Source organism: Clupea harengus, chromosome 14, assembly GCF_900700415.2.
Source record: "Clupea harengus chromosome 14, Ch_v2.0.2, whole genome shotgun sequence".
NCBI lineage: Eukaryota > Metazoa > Chordata > Actinopteri > Clupeiformes > Clupeidae > Clupea > Clupea harengus.
The window spans coordinates 29052988-29069440 of record NC_045165.1 but is presented as its reverse complement, the minus strand read 5'-3'; the positions used below and the strand labels follow the sequence as shown (position 1 = coordinate 29069440).

Genomic DNA, 16453 nt, shown 5'->3' with positions numbered 1-16453 from the left:
ATGGCATGACAAAGGATACAAAAAAGTTTGTGGCAAGGTACTACAGATAAAAAAAAAGCTAACAATAACATCACGGAAAACAAGTTTGACCAGGAAAACACAGTGTCATCATCTTGTCTTTGTTCCTTTGTTCCACACTGATGTGATGTGAAGCTAGATATTGGTTTAGGCAGAGCAACACACAGGGCTCATGTTCCAATCACATACAGTGTCCACTTTGGGCAGCCCCAAAGATCTCAGCATCTCATAGAGAATCGAAGGGTTTAAAGGGTGCAATGGCAGCATGGAAACCAAAGAATAGAAGAATCTCTTTTTCAAATGAGACTAGGTTCCAATAAGGGGGTCTGGGAAACATGTGTGTACTTACTGGAGATGTTTATTGGAGGTAAAGTCTAAAGACTTGTCTACAACTTTGATAGTTGAATAATATTTCGCACATCATTTGAACTATCTGTATGGATTAGTACATTTTCTTCAAAAGTTTATAAAAAAATAACTTAATTGCACTCACAATACCAGAATGTTTTAAAGCTTAAGAGGGTTGAATCATTTTCACTATAACATTCACTCCAGACACACACACAATATACCTACTGTGGTCAGAAAGAATATGGGGTATATAACATTCACATTTTATAGATTGTATAATGACATATCATGACGTATCATTTGTATTAGAGAGAGAACACTTAACAGTTGAGAGAGTTCACAGATCACAGATCTGCTTAGAGATAGAACATCTTCCTTGACATGGGAGATTCCACAAGGAGAATGCATATTTAAATGGGTTATCTTTTCAGAGAAAAATAGTCTTTAACACAAAAATATTTCCTCGCTTGGGATGATGTTAGGTTCATGAATATGTTGGGGTATGTGAAGTATGGATTTGATGAGTTGGGATAAAACCTGATATCAGAGTGTATTTGATAAAACCTGATATCAGAGTGTATTTAATGAGTTGGGATAAAACCTGATATCAGAGTGTATTTGAGGAGTTAGGATAAAACCTGATATCTTAGTGTGTATTTGATTAGTTAGGATAAAACCTGATATCTTAGTGTGTATTTGATTAGTTAGGATAAAACCTGATATCTTAGTGTATTTGATTAGTTAGGATAAAACCTGATATCTTAGTGTGTATTTGATCAAACCTGATATCTTAGTGTGTATTTGATTAGTTGGGATAAAACCTGATATCAGAGTGTATTTGATAAAACCTGATATCTTAGTGTGTATTTAATGAGTTTGGATAGAACCTGATATCAGAGTGTATTTGATTAGTTAGGATAAAACCTGATATCAGAGTGTATTTGATTCGTTAGGATAAAACCTGATATCAGAGTGTGTATTTGATAAAACCTGATATCAGAGTGTATTTGATTAGTTAGGATAAAACCTTATATCAGAGTGTATTTGATTAGTTGGGATAAAACCTGATATCAGAGTGTATTTGATGAGTAAATGCCAGTTGATCGCCATGTGACACCAGACAAGATACATACAGACATAAGTCAGACTTGCTAGATACAAAATCAAGATCTGACTTCTAGAAAAGCTGTGAACAGAGGCTTTACCAGTCTCCTGCTGTCATTTGCTCAATGCAAATCACTTCACTAAAAGTCAACTCGCACACAAATATATTCAAGCTATGCAAAACCAAGCCATTGCAGGGGTCCCTCATGAACATGGTGCAAGTGGTTGTGATGTCAAGAACTATTAATTATACTGATTGACTTAAACTTGACATAAACTTCCCTGCCTAGTGGAAAAATGTCAAATGCTCATTCCAATGAAGCGCTTCATATTACACATACTCTAGTGCAGAGACAACAAATGACACAAGATAATGTAGTCTGGACAACTCTGTCTCACTAATTCCAAGAGCAACATGATATTTACAGGACACAGAACTACATGGATCCGACTTTCTGAGAACCACACAAAATGAGAGGGCATGTACTTCTAGAATAAATCTGACAGAAAGACTTACATGTCATCACTACAGATGAAGAAAGAGAAGAAGGCATCTGACAGGCACATTTAATAGGACAAATACAGACAAGACATGATAGGACAAGCCCCTGAACAAGACAGCCCTCGCTACACAACACAATCTAATGAATGCTTTTCCATATGGTGAGAACACTTGTTCAGACCAACAATGATCCTTTAGCTGTGATTGATTCCCAGATCTGTGATAGTACTGCAATACCTTCTTTTTTCAACGTGGTCCTGTTGGTCCCCTATTGGACATCTACTAGTGACGGACAGACAGACAGCAGGTCCATGTGGTCCTGTTGGTCCCCTATTGGACATCTACTAGTGACGGACAGACAGACAGCAGGTCCAGTGGGCTGATCTCTGGGTCATGTACGTAGAGCCTACAACCTGTTCTGTGTTCTTTGCAGGCCTAGTTTTGGAAGATGGTGGTTGAAACATTCCGTCATGCTTGCTTCTTTGTCTTTAATGGGCCTGCAATCCAAAAGCAAACAAAACATTTTTCAAACCAATCCAAATCTAAACCCAGGTATATATACATTTTATATATATACATATACAATATACATTATGCATAATCGACAAGTGAATAATGGAGTATAATATCACACTGCCACTAAATACTTCATAAAGAAATGTACAAGCTATGGTTGGAGAAAGAGTAATTCAGGTACTGTTTGTACATAAAAACATTAGTGCAGCACATAGGATTACAGTTGAGTTGAAAAGGCCATTAGATTAAGTCGGAAATCACACTGGAAATAAGCACTGACAAAGTGTAACACAGTCAGACCTTAATAATTCTAGTGCTTAAAGGTATATCTGGCCTAACCGTTTTTCATTTAATTCACAAAACAGCTTGCCTAGCATATTGTTTAATGAATGATTTTATGCTTCAGATGATGAATGCAATTGTTATTCAAACAATACAGTAACAGTTTTAGGTGTAACTTGATCCTGCTGTTAGTCTTTCTGCTTGCTTCTGACTCTCTGTGCCAAGACTCCCTTCCCTCCTTTCTCTCTCTGTTTAGGGCTGGCCTCAGGCAGATGGCTCCTTCTTTGAGCTAGGTTCTGATCAAGGTTTCTTTCTGTTAAAAGTGCATTCATTCTATTACCACTGTCTATGTATTTGCTTTAGGCAGTTCAGGCCTTGGGCTCTGTGAAGCGCCTAGAGACATGCTCTGTCTCTTGCTCAGTCTTTGTGCTCACTGCTCTGTCTCTTGCTTTGTCTTTGTGCTCACTGCTCTGTCCCTCTGTCACCCTCTACAAATTACAAAATGATGTTGATTTGAAGAAGTTATCATGAAAAACAAAAATCTGATTTCAATTTCTAATTTTGCCTGTCACCGCCAAGCTTAAAGAAAATGCCCTTAAAAGTTCATGGTTTTCCAAATAGTGCTAAATCTGTTTTTTAAAGAGAACTATAGGCTTTGACAAAACACTTAAAATGTTATACTTTCACATCAAATGCAACTACTGTCAATATGAGCACTTCAAATGCAGGGTTAGGGTAAGTCAACATTAAACTTAGCTTGAATCACAGACCAACATCTACATCTTGAATGCATAAACTAACAAATTGATTTCTTCTGTTGTGAAAATGTGACATGGATGGTAGTATTTTTACTAAAATTCATGCTTTAAGAAGCTCCTCCAATTCCCAAAATACACCAGGCAAACTGTTAAACTAAGCAGCGTCTTCTTGCGTCTTCTTCCTGGTAACTACTTGAACTTGTATACATTGAACCTACTCTGTTAAATGCCATTTTGGATAAAAAAAAATATACTGTATTCATGTTTAATTATGGATATTCAAACAAATAGAATGATACAAGTTTGTTAACAATCAAATATTCTCATTTGTATAGACTGTACATGGCCAGAACACACTCTGAAAGCGTAAGAAGACAGAGCTAACTTGTTCTCTGAAAACGTAAGAAGACAGAGCTAACTTGTTCTCTGAAAGCGTAAGAAGACAGAGCTAACTTGTTCTCTAAAACCGTAAGAAGACAGAGCTAACTTGTTCTCTGAAAGCGTAAGAAGACAGAGCTAACTTGTTCTCTGAAAACGTAAGAAGACAGAGTTAACTTGTTCGTGGCACCACATAAATGTCCTGCAATCTAATGTATCCTGGCCTCCCACTTTCTTAATATGAATGCATACAAAAAGATATGTCTGACAGGACTCATAGATAGAGCAAAAGAACCACACTCACCGTTCAGCTGTAGGCCCAATTTGCCAGCCCTTTGACCACGTCAAATCACGCATAAACACTACCGAGTTGGTTAGAAAATTCTGAGGTTAAGGGTTGATGGCTACTCTTGGTCTTTTTGACAATTAGTCTTATTTCCACACCATAGCCTCTTGGAGATAAGATTTGTGTTTTCTGGAAACTATTTAATAAATCTGCCAGCCGAGGACCTTTAAGGCATCTGTTTATCTGTTTCATGCTTGTCATTTTTAGGTTTTTTGATTGAGAAAAATGTCATTCTCTTTCAGGAACAAGGAAATACGGTATATACAAACTACTGTGAGGAATATTTGCCACAAAGTCACTTTAATAATGGCTATTTGATTCAAATGATACAGGAACATTTCTACTTAATCCTTTCAAAACAGTGTGATATTGGGAAGTAGAGGAGAGATAAGATTTAATATGCCATTAGAGGTTAAGCTAAAATGAGCCACCAAACCATGGTGTCATTTTCCATTTAGGTGATTTGATTGGTAAGCTACAGTGAACCAATATGGGTGTTAGAAACCATGTGTAAACATGTAGAATAGGCTAAATAATAGAATCCTTTTACTTCAAAGACTGCAGAATATCCTAACAAGAATAGACAATTTATAAATGCTAACATTATTACCTACCATTCCAAAAGCTAGCCTGTATAGCTTAAGCTTTGTGTAACAGTGTGACAGTGACACAGTAGGTAACCCACATGCAACACAGTAGGCCTACTTTACAGATATGATCTCTAATGGGAGTTTGGTAAACAAGTGTATCTAACTTTGCCCTCACTGAGTTCTTTGCCGGCGTTTGCAGCACCCCTGTAGGCAAATGGTTTTGGGGAACTGGTTTTGGGCTGTAAAGGTGTCAATCATGAACAATGGCCTGGAGACATCAAGTCTACAGGCTTTTTTATGCTACTCCGTTTTTACAGAGACGGACACAGGGAACGCCCTCTCCGACGTGGAACGCCCTCTCCGAGCACCTCGGAGAGGCTGACGTGCACCTCCTGATTTTTCTGACTATCTGTCGGAATGTCGGATAGCCTTCGGATACCCCTTGGCTGTGATTGGTCCGCTAACGACATAATTTCTGAACGACATCATTTCCGGAATCTCACATTTCCTGTTTCATTCCCTATATCACAATACCGCCATTTTTAAAACCCAAACACTACGCACATCAGGTTAGGGTACTAGCCTATATTAGTAGCTCACTGGTTACAAGCATTACCGCATGTCATTGACTTTTGCGATCCATCCTCAAGTTTTATTTTGGAGCAAAACATTGCACCTTTCTGCTTCGAGAGGACGGGCCGTCAGGTTAATAAAGGGTTTCACTCATGAGGTTCTATGTAATGTGTTTCTTACCTTTCCTCGAGAACATTTCACTCTGGTTTCTACATCAGGTTAGGTTACTATATTATCAGAAGAGGATGCCCCACGTTTTTATCAAGAGTGTATTGGGAAAGTAGACAGGTCAACGGGAAAGCGATCAGAAACATGGATAGTGCTTTGACTCGCGGTAACGTAAACAGACTATCAAAGTGCTGAAACATTCTTAAAACACTGATGAAAGGCATTATTTGGTACAGCTGCACACACAGCAGCTTTACGCACATCGAAAAACACATACACAATAAAACAGGCACTCGGCAACAACCTGACTCCGAAATTATAACAACCTGTTAAGGGCTCGGCAGTTTGAAGGATAGGAGTTGTGCCTGTTATAGTGGTCATTAGCTTGCAGGCAATGATGTGCTATATGACCAGGCAAAACGTCTTTCTGACCACTACGACAGGGACATAGGAATAACGTTTGGTGCACAACTCCTATCATTCAGGGCCTGCTTTAGAGCAGAGATTGCTCAGCAGTCCGCAGTCTCTCAATTTGCCAAGATGCTGATTATGGATTATCACTCCGTGTGCACTGCCCTGCTATTGTTTGGGTGCAGGTGTTTTGTGTGTGTTTTGTGTGTTTGATGTTCGTGTCTGTGTACAGTTTATATGTTCATTAACCACGGCACTTCTGTTTAAAATAATGACACAACATCAATGTCTTGTCTCACAACTGTTCCGTTTATTTAGTTTAAAATCATACATCATAGTGTCATAGTTCATATTGTTTGTCTTACCGTTGTGTAGTGTTTCGTCTTGCGTGCGTTTGTTTGTTTTCTGAACGTTTCGCTTGTGTGCGAGTTTTAAAATGACCCGAGTTATTTTTGATACATTTTGGCTGCTTTATTATGTGTCGGCTATGCCGTCACCGAGCCTAGTTACTACCATGGTGTAGTCCAGCTATGTGGGACATTGTTTGTTTAAATATGGCTGCTGTTAGCCAAAGGTGTTGGTGCCTGCCAATGACACACCTGAGAGTCATTATTGGCATGAGCCAATTACAGGTGCCTGTCGAGGCTATTTAAACTGCCTTTTTCTTTGTTTCAGGAGAGTTGCCAGTTTAATAAGACGTAAGTCACTCACATCGGACTAGTTAATGTGGTCCTTTTATTTCATTTAGTCGACTAATTTGAGTATTTGTATTGTGGCTATGATGCCCATGTATTTGTCTTTCTGAAAAGTTTAATTTATATTTATTTAGTATTGTTATTGTTTTTACTGCCTTTGGCCTTATTTGGGTCGTGAGTCCTCCATTGAGACAACATCTTGCTCTAAGCGCAAAAGCTATCCCGACCTTTAACACAGACACTCTCTAACAGTGGCCACCAATCTTTTTAGGCCCAAGATCACCGACCTCTGCCTTGGTGACAGGCAAGATCTACCTATTGAAGCGTTGAGAGAAAAAGACTGTCCAGACTCCAGACTGTACTTACAACTTAACTTTTGATTTGGCCTAATTGTAATTGAATGAAATCAAACACTTTGGTCCAGCTTTCAAATTGATGTGACCAAGAACACACTTAATCAGGGGTTCTCAACCTTATCTACTCCAAGGCCCACCTATTCGTATTTGTAACAGGGTGGGGCCCGTCAATTTAGACATAAATATGTCTATTGGCCCCGGCTACAGGCCCCTAAGACCGCACCTTCTGCACCCCTTATAGTTACGCCCCTGGCGTAGTGTTAGTGAAAGCCGGGAGGAGGTAAATAAACAATCGACGACTTCCACACACTAAGACGTCATGGGGTAGGCTTTTCTAAGGTCGTCTTCGACAAAAAAACGTTGCTCCACCTACTTTTCTGGCGGTGAATTGTTTTCAGCACCCACAGCCTTCGGGGAACCATAAATGTCGAATCCTGTCGAATATGTCGAATCTCTGTCCGTCCGTCCGTAACGGAGTCGTAGAAGTATATTTCAGCCTTAACGGTCAACAGCCGACCATCAAAATGCGAATCACTTACGGGCTCTTCTACCCTCTAATGCAGTAAGGGTGCTATAGCAGTTTACTGAGCATATGGTATAGTTTTACATTATCACTATAATTTCGTTTTGACCATTTACTTACTTTTCTATTGGTGTGTAGATACACAAGTACACAGACTAATTCACAATGGCAAAATGAACAGTTTCTGTGGTTGTTTGCCTTGTGGTGTATGTTGTACCTTGCAGCAATGCATTTCAACGAGAATACTGACCGTCCACAAATCAGCTAGGTTGAAGTGAGGCCAACTTACGTGGGGCAGATTGTTACTGGAAACACTTTATGACAACACTTACCACTCAGAGGTATTCATTTCCAATTTCCGAGCAACTGGCTGTTCCTCAACATCTGTTTCCTCCTCCTCTCACAAATTCCCCTGAATTCTAGTTTGTTTTTCTCATCTGGTTTTGCTTTCATGTCTTATCATGTCTTGTCTCCTTTCATTTCAGATCCTGTTGCCCTGTTCATCGGTTTCTGAATAACCTGCCTGCTCCCAGCCCTATAGTCAGTGTTCCAGAACCCTCTGGTAGTTATTGAGTTCATATGCAGTGAATGCGTACTGCTTAATGATCCCTCCAGAGGTGTATCTATGAATCTTACAGGGCATAATGTTTACACTAATTAAGTTGATGCTCAGCTGAATCAAGTCATTTTGTCTCAGTGTCATTATCAGCCCTCCCAAGTTCCTAGTTAATGATCATGTCCAGCCTTCCAGCGTCATTCTATTTCCCTGACCAACCTACAGGCCATCATCACAATTGCTATGCTTGGATCGAAGTAAGTCAATTTTGCTTGAACCTGGACCGCATTTTTTCTTTGCTTAAACCTGCTCCTCCGGTAATACTGACACCACATGAAACTTACCATGCTAATGGAATTCAAAATGAATGGGGTGTGTGTGTGTGCTGTGACTGGGGTGTGTGTACTGTGACTGGGGTGTGTATGTGTGTGTATGTACTGTGACTGGGGTGTGTGTATGTGTGTGTACTGTGACTGGGGTGTGTGTGTGTATGTGTACTGTGACTGGGGTGTGTGTGTATGTGTACTGTGACTGGGGTGTGTGTGTGTGTGTGCTGTGACTGGGGTGTGTGTGTGTGTACTGTGACTGGGGTGTGTATGTGTGTGTGTGTACTGTGACTGGGGTGTGTATGTGTGTGTACTGTGACTGGGGTGTGTGTGTGTACTGTGACTGGTGTGTGTGTGTGTGTGTGTGTACTGTGACTGGGGTGTGTGTGTGTGCTGTGACTGGTGTGTGTGTGTGTGTGTGTGTGCTGTGACTGGGGTGTGTGTGTGTGTGTACTGTGACTGGGGTGTGTGTGTGTGTGTACTGTGACTGGGGTGTGTGTGTGTACTGTGACTGGGGTGTGTGTATGTGTGTGTACTGTGACTGGGGTGTGTGTGTGTGTGTGTACTGTGACTGGGGTGTATATGTGTTTGTACTGTGACTGGGGTGTGTGTATGTGTGTGTACTGTGACTGGGGTGTGTATGTGTGTGTGTGTGTACTGTGACTGGGGTGTGTGTGTGTGTGTACTGTGACTGGGGTGTGTATGTGTACTGTGACTGGGGTGTGTGTACTGTGACTGGGGTGTGTGTGTGTACTGTGACTGGGGTGTGTGTGTGTACTGTGACTGGGGTGTGTGTGTGTGTGTACTGTGACTGGGGTGTGTGTGTGTACTGTGACTGGGGTGTGTATGTGTGTGTACTGTGACTGGGGTGTGTGTATGTGTGTGTACTGTGACTGGGGTGTGTGTGTGTGTGTGTGTGTACTGTGACTGGGGTGTATATGTGTTTGTACTGTGACTGGGGTGTGTGTATGTGTGTGTACTGTGACTGGGGTGTGTATGTGTGTGTGTGTGTACTGTGACTGGGGTGTGTGTATGTGTGTGTACTGTGACTGGGGTGTGTGTGTGTACTGTGACTGGGGTGTGTGTGTGTGTGTACTGTGACTGGGGTGTGTATGTGTACTGTGACTGGGGTGTGTATGTGTACTGTGACTGGGGTGTGTGTGTGTACTGTGACTGGGGTGTGTGTGTGTGTGTACTGTGACTGGGGTGTGTGTGTGTGTGTACTGTGACTGGGGTGTGTGTGTGTGTGTGTGTGTGTACTGTGACTGGGGTGTGTATGTGTGTGTGACTGGGGTGTGTATGTGTGTGTACTGTGACTGGGGTGTGTGTGTGTGCTGTGACTGGGGTGTGTATGTGTGTGTACTGTGACTGGGGTGTGTGTGTATGTGTGTACTGTGACTGGGGTGTGTATGTGTACTGTGACTGGGGTGTGTGTGTGTGTGTGTGCTGTGACTGGGGTGCGTGTGTGTGTGTACTGTGACTGGGGTGTGTATGTGTGTGTACTGTGACTGGGGTGTGTATGTGTGTGTGTACTGTGACTGGGGTGTGTGTGTGTGTGTACTGTGACTGGGGTGTGTGTGTGTATGTGTACTGTGACTGGGGTGTGTGTGTGTGTGTGTGCTGTGACTGGGGTGTGTGTGTGTGTGTACTGTGACTGGGGTGTGTATGTGTGTGTGTACTGTGACTGGGGTGTGTGTGTGTGTGTGTACTGTGACTGGGGTGTGTATGTGTGTGTGTACTGTGACTGGGGTGTGTATGTGTGTGTGTACTGTGACTGGGGTGTGTGTGTGTGTGTACTGTGACTGGGGTGCGTGTGTGTGTGTACTGTGACTGGGGTGTGTGAGTGTACTGTGACTGGGGTGTGTGTGTGTGTGTGTGTACTGTGACTGGGGTGTGTATGTGTGTGTGTGTACTGTGACTGGGGTGTGTATGTGTGTGTACTGTGACTGGGGGTGTGTGTGTGTACTGTGACTGGGGTGTGTGTGTGTGTGTACTGTGACTGGGGTGTGTGTGTGTGTGTTGTGACTGGTGTGTGTGTGTGTGTGTGTGCTGTGACTGGGGTGTGTGTGTGTGTGTACTGTGACTGGGGTGTGTGTGTGTGTGTGTACTGTGACTGGGGTGTGTGTGTGTACTGTGACTGGGGTGTGTGTGTGTGTGCTGTGACTGGGGTGTGTGTGTGTACTGTGACTGGGGGGTGTGTGTGTGTGTGTGTGTGTGTGTGTGTGTGTGTGTGTGTGACTGGGGTGTGTGTGTGTGTGTGTGTACTGTGACTGGGGTGTGTGTGTTTGCTGTGACTGGGGTGTGTGTGTGTACTGTGACTGGGGTGTGTGTGTGTGTGTGTGTGTGTGTGACTGGGGTGTGTATGTGTGTGTGCTGTGACTGGGGTGTGTGTATGTGTGTGTGCTGTGACTGGGGTGTGTATGTGTGTGTACTGTGACTGGGGTGTGTGTGTGTGTGTACTGTGACTGGGGTGTGTGTGTGTGTGTGTACTGTGACTGGGGTGTGTACTGTGACTGGGGTGTGTATGTGTGTGTGACTGGGGTGTGTATGTGTGTGTGTACTGTGACTGGGGTGTGTATGTGTGTGTACTGTGACTGGGGTGTGTATGTGTGTGTGTACTGTGACTGGGGTGTGTGTGTGTTTGTACTGTGACTGGGGTGTGTATGTGTGTGTACTGTGACTGGGGTGTGTGTGTGTGTGTACTGTGACTGGGGTGTGTGTGTGTGTGTACTGTGACTGGGTGTGTGTGTGTGTGTACTGTGACTGGGGTGTGTATGTGTGTGTACTGTGACTGGGGTGTGTATGTGTGTGTACTGTGACTGGGGTGTGTATGTGTGTGTACTGTGACTGGGGTGTGTGTGTGTACTGTGACTGGGGTGTGTGTATGTGTGTACTGTGACTGGAGTGTGTGTATGTGTGTGTGCTGTGACTGGGGTGTGTATGTGTGTGTACTGTGACTGGGGTGTGTGTGTGTGTGTGTGTGTACTGTGACTGGGGTGTGTGTGTGTGTGTACTGTGACTGGGGTGTGTACTGTGACTGGGGTGTGTATGTGTGTGTGACTGGTGTGTGGGTGTGTGTGTGTACTGTGACTGGGGTGTGTGTGTGTGTGTACTGTGACTGGGGTGTGTATGTGTGTGTACTGTGACTGGGGTGTGTGTGTGTGTACTGTGACTGGGGTGTGTATGTGTGTGCTGTGGACTGGGGTGTGTGTGTGTGTGTGTGTGTGTGTGTGTGTGCTGTGACTGGGGTGTGTATGTGTGTGTGTGTGTGTACTGTGACTGGGGTGTGTGTGTGTGTGCTGTGACTGGGGTGTGTGTGTGTGTGTGCTGTGACTGGGGTGTGTATGTGTGTGTGTGTGTGTGTACTGTGACTGGGGTGTGTGTGTGTGTGTACTGTGACTGGGGTGTGTGTGTGTGTGCTGTGACTGGGGTGTGTGTGTGTGTGCTGTGACTGGGGTGTGTATGTGTACTGTGACTGGGGGGTGTGTGTGTACTGTGACTGGGGTGTGTATGTGTGTGTGTGTGTGTGCTGTGACTGGGGTGTGTATGTGTGTGTGTGTGTGTGTGTGTGTACTGTGACTGGGGTGTGTGCGTGTGTGCTGTGACTGGGGTGTGTGTGTGTGTACTGTGACTGGGGTGTGTATGTGTGTGTACTGTGACTGGGGTGTGTGTGTGTGTACTGTGACTGGGGGGTGTGTGTGTACTGTGACTGGGGTGTGTATGTGTGTGTACTGTGACTGGGGTGTGTGTATGTGTGTACTGTGACTGGAGTGTGTGTATGTGTGTGTGCTGTGACTGGGGTGTGTATGTGTGTGTACTGTGACTGGGGTGTGTGTGTGTGTGTGTACTGTGACTGGGGTGTGTGTGTGTGTGTACTGTGACTGGGGTGTGTACTGTGACTGGTGTGTGGTGTGTGTGTGTACTGTGACTGGGTGTGTGTGTGTGTGTACTGTGACTGGGGTGTGTATGTGTGTGTACTGTGACTGGGGGGTGTGTGTGTGTACTGTGACTGGGGTGTGTATGTGTGTGCTGTGACTGGGGTGTGTATGTGTGTGCTGTGACTGGGGTGTGTGTGTGTGTGCTGTGACTGGGGTGTGTGTGTGTGTGTGCTGTGACTGGGGTGTGTATGTGTGTGTGTGTGTGTACTGTGACTGGGGTGTGTGTGTGTGTACTGTGACTGGGGTGTGTGTGTGTGTGTACTGTGACTGGGGTGTGTGTGTGTGTGCTGTGACTGGGGTGTGTGTATGTGTGTACTGTGACTGGGGTGTGTATGTGTGTGTACTGTGACTGTGACTGAGAAATGTGCTCATGTACTTTCCTTTTAAAATTATTTTTCCTACTTTGGAATCATAAGGCCCCAACTCCAGAGAATTAAGCAAGCTCTGTAAGATTCTGACAAAGGAAAGTATATCTGTATCAGTATCGGTGTGACCCCAACAAATAGCATTGTCTATGTGTATTTGGCAGTGTATTCTGTTTGTTCAAATGCCACAGAGATAGGCTTTACTTTACTGTACCAGTGCTGTTAAGAGATAGGCTTTACTTTACTGTACCAGTGCTGTTAAGAGATAGGCTTTACTTTACTGTACCAGTGCTGTTAAGAGATAGGCTTTACTTTACTGTACCAGTGCTGTTAAGAGATAGGCTTTACTTTACTGTACCAGTGCTCTTAAGAGATAGGCTTTACTTTACTGTACCAGTGCTGTTAAGAACACAGATATAGGCTTTACTTTACTGTACCAGTGCTGTTAAGAACACAGAGATAGGCTTTACTTTACTGTACCAGTGCTCTTAAGAGATAGGCTTTACTTTACTGTACCAGTGCTGTTAAGAACACAGAGATAGGCTTTACTTTACTGTACCAGTGCTGTTAAGAACACAGAGATATGCTTTACTTTACTGTACCAATGATGTTAAGAGATAGGCTTTACTTTACTGTACCAATGATGTTAAGAACAAAGAGATAGGCTTTACTTTACTGTACCAGTGCTGTTAAGAACACAGAGATAGGCTTTACTTTACTGTACCAGTGCTGTTAAGAACACAGAGATAGGCTTTACTTTACTGTACCAGTGCTGTTAAGAACACAGAGATAGGCTTTACTTTACTGTACCAGTGCTGTTAAGAACACAGAGATAGGCTTTACTTTACTGTACCAGTGCTGTTAAGAACACAGAGATAGGCTTTACTTTACTGTACCAGTGCTGTTAAGCAGGTTCTGTCGAGCCCTGATGAAGGCCAGTATGTCTTCATCTGTTTCTGTGTCTCCGGTGAGGGGAATAGAGGAGTCTGACAGGCTGGAAGAGGACAGGGCTCTGAAACATATAAACATATACTTGCCAAAACACACACACACACACACACACAAACAAACACACAAACAAACACAAAGTTTATTTAGTTTAGAGATGCTATGTGGGCACATAAACATAATTCAAACTTCACCCCTAATACATAAAAAAGGAACTTACATCCTGGCCTATGTGTAGTTGCTATTCTGGTTTACATGTGGTTTAGTTTTGGCATTGGTGAGAGAGTGTGTGGTGTGGGAGACAAGTTCCAAAGACCTTTTGGCTGAATTCTGGAATGAGTTCCATTACCATTGAGAATGATCTTCGGGTCGGTTCTATGCCAAGAGCTGAATTAAGAGATGCTGTCACTCATTTTGTCAATATGCAGAGGAGGATAGAGGACCGTTTGGAGAAACAGGATGTTGAGAGACAGCAAAGGTTGGGTCAGACCCAGTTGGATAATAAAGAAGGGAGCAGAGAAAGTTCACATGCAAGCACCATTGATGGGTGCATCGGCTCAGGCCCCTACGCAGGGCCTGGGCCAAATTGATAAGGCCTAGAAATGACTGATAAGGCCTAGAGAAACTTGGGGGGATAGTTAGCTTGTAGTTTAATCAAACCAAGCTGATAGGGAACTAAGTTGCAGGTAACACGATCCTTCAGACTCGTGTTATGCAAAAAAACTGTAGTAGAAAAATGGATTGAGAGAGAGAGAGATAAAGAGAAAGTGGATTGAAGAAGAGAAATGGAAGGTAAGAAAGGGAAGGAGAATGGAAAGTTAAAGAGATGGAGAAAAAGAATATGGAAGGTTTTTGACTTCTCAGTAGTGCCAGTTCTACAGATGAGTGGAGAGTGACAGAGAGAAGGGGAGCTGTGACACCTAGCAGCGAGCCAGTTTGATGACCTCATTAAGATGTCACATGGCCAATGTCTAAGGCAGGGGTGTCAAACATACAGCCCGCGGGCCCACCAGAGGGTCCTGCTCGGCCCGCCCAAGACTTTGTGAAAGTGTGAAAATTACAGAAAGACATAAATTGCATTTCTATATTGGTGAAATTGCACTTGTTTTTCTTAATAAATTTCAAGGGTTATGAATCAGAATGTCTCTTATGAATATGGAGGTTTGAGTACAAACGTTTTGTAATTTTGTTAATCGATCCAGTAATTGCTTCAAAAACAGCGTAAATGCGATGTCTGCTCTAGAGGCAGAAGCGCTCATTGCCACAGGCAGCAGCGCTCGCTGCTCGCTTTGTGAAGCGCTTGACGTCAAACGCGCCACAAAGCAAGGGAATCTGCAGAGGAGAGCCCAGTGGGCTGATGTCTGAGTTTTTGGTATTTATGTTTCTAGTTTATTGTAGAAAGACCTTAAAATAGGGTTTATCATCCAAAAACCTTCACCAATGATTTAAACATAGAGAAATATTGTCGTTATGTATGCATTAATATGCTATGATTTTACTGGTCTGGCCCACTTGAGATCAAAGTGGGCAGTATGTGGCCCCTTAACTAAAATGAATTTGACACCCCTGCTCTAAGGTCTGTGAGAGGAGTTGTATTCGTTTTATCTAACTCCTTAAAAGTATGTAGTTCAGAACGTGAAAATACATCAAGTGTCTTTTACAAGTTCGGCTGAGATCTCTACAGTAAGTGGTTTGGGCTGAGTTCATTGGTAAGAAACCTAATAAAGAGTATAAGAAGGCCAGGAATGGTAGTACTGATAGGAAAATATGAAAATCTGACTTTAATCAAGTATGAATGTGTGTTAATCATATGCCTTTGTTTGCTGAAACATGACCTTTCTGTTTCTATATATCTTTGATTCTTAAGTGCTGACGGTTCTAACTCTGTGTATGTTCTTAAAAGTGTAACTTCTCTGTGTGTTTCTACTTGAAATATAATTGACTTATAAGAGGCAGTGTATCTCAGAAATGTATCGATCTGAAAGCTGCTCTGGCATGTGAGCTCACCTGAGGTCTCCTGAAACAGGGGGGTTGTTGCTGTCTGTATCCTTCTTAGACATAACTGCTGCATCAAGACCCATCATATGTATGTCTCTGCACAACAAAACAGCAGAATAATACAGTTAGTCATTCAAGCAACTCTATTGTAGCCTTTCATCCTTTCAATGCGAGAGGGGAAGCTATACTAATGAGAAAGGAATTTGTTACGCTCCAGCTGGAAAAGGACCCAATCGCAGACCAGAAGTAGACAAACTTAGGATTTATTCTCAAAAAACACAGAAGATCAGGGCAAAAACTCAGGATTCCAAAAGCAGGCTGGGACTGAAGACTAACCTTACACTTACGAACCGACAGAGGACACAGGACAGACTGAACTTAAATAACAGAGGGGGAACTAGACAACCAGACACAGGTGAACTAAACAAGGGGAATTAACAAGACACAGGAGAAACCAATCAGCGAAACAAACCGGGTGATTAACGAGGCAGGTGTGGTAGGTGATGGACAAAACCAGGACATGGTGGAAGGCAGGTGGGGGCGGGGACAAACACAGGGAAACACATGGCATAGAACACACACAAGAAGCACATGACAAAATAGGCAAACACAAAACGGACAGAGCAGGATCCTGACAGTACTGACAGATTGTTGCACCTGGGACAGAAGAAACCGGGACAGGGAATCCTCGAACACTGGAGACAGGGGCACGGGCGGGACCAATCAGGTTATATCATCCTCCTCGATGTCA

The 16453-nt window shown here is 43.3% G+C and overlaps 1 protein-coding gene across 2 annotated transcripts in view; it reads right to left on the bottom strand.

Moving 5' to 3' along the window:
* Positions 1–611: 611 nt before the first annotated feature.
* The window catches only part of LOC105888540 (kinesin-like protein KIF6), a 36802-nt gene continuing 20960 nt past the window's right edge, over positions 612–16453 (bottom strand). Inside the window, exons 7-9 of one of the 2 annotated variants that reach the window (XM_031580152.1) lie at positions 15712–15798; positions 13653–13788; positions 612–2472 (exon numbers count right to left, since the gene is read on the bottom strand). In XM_031580152.1, the coding sequence (XP_031436012.1) occupies positions 2464–2472; positions 13653–13788; positions 15712–15798 (232 nt within the window). In that variant the 3' untranslated portion in view covers positions 612–2463. The remainder of the gene's footprint in view (positions 2473–13652; positions 13789–15711; positions 15799–16453) is intronic. The other variant, XM_031580151.2, reaches the window with a different exon arrangement.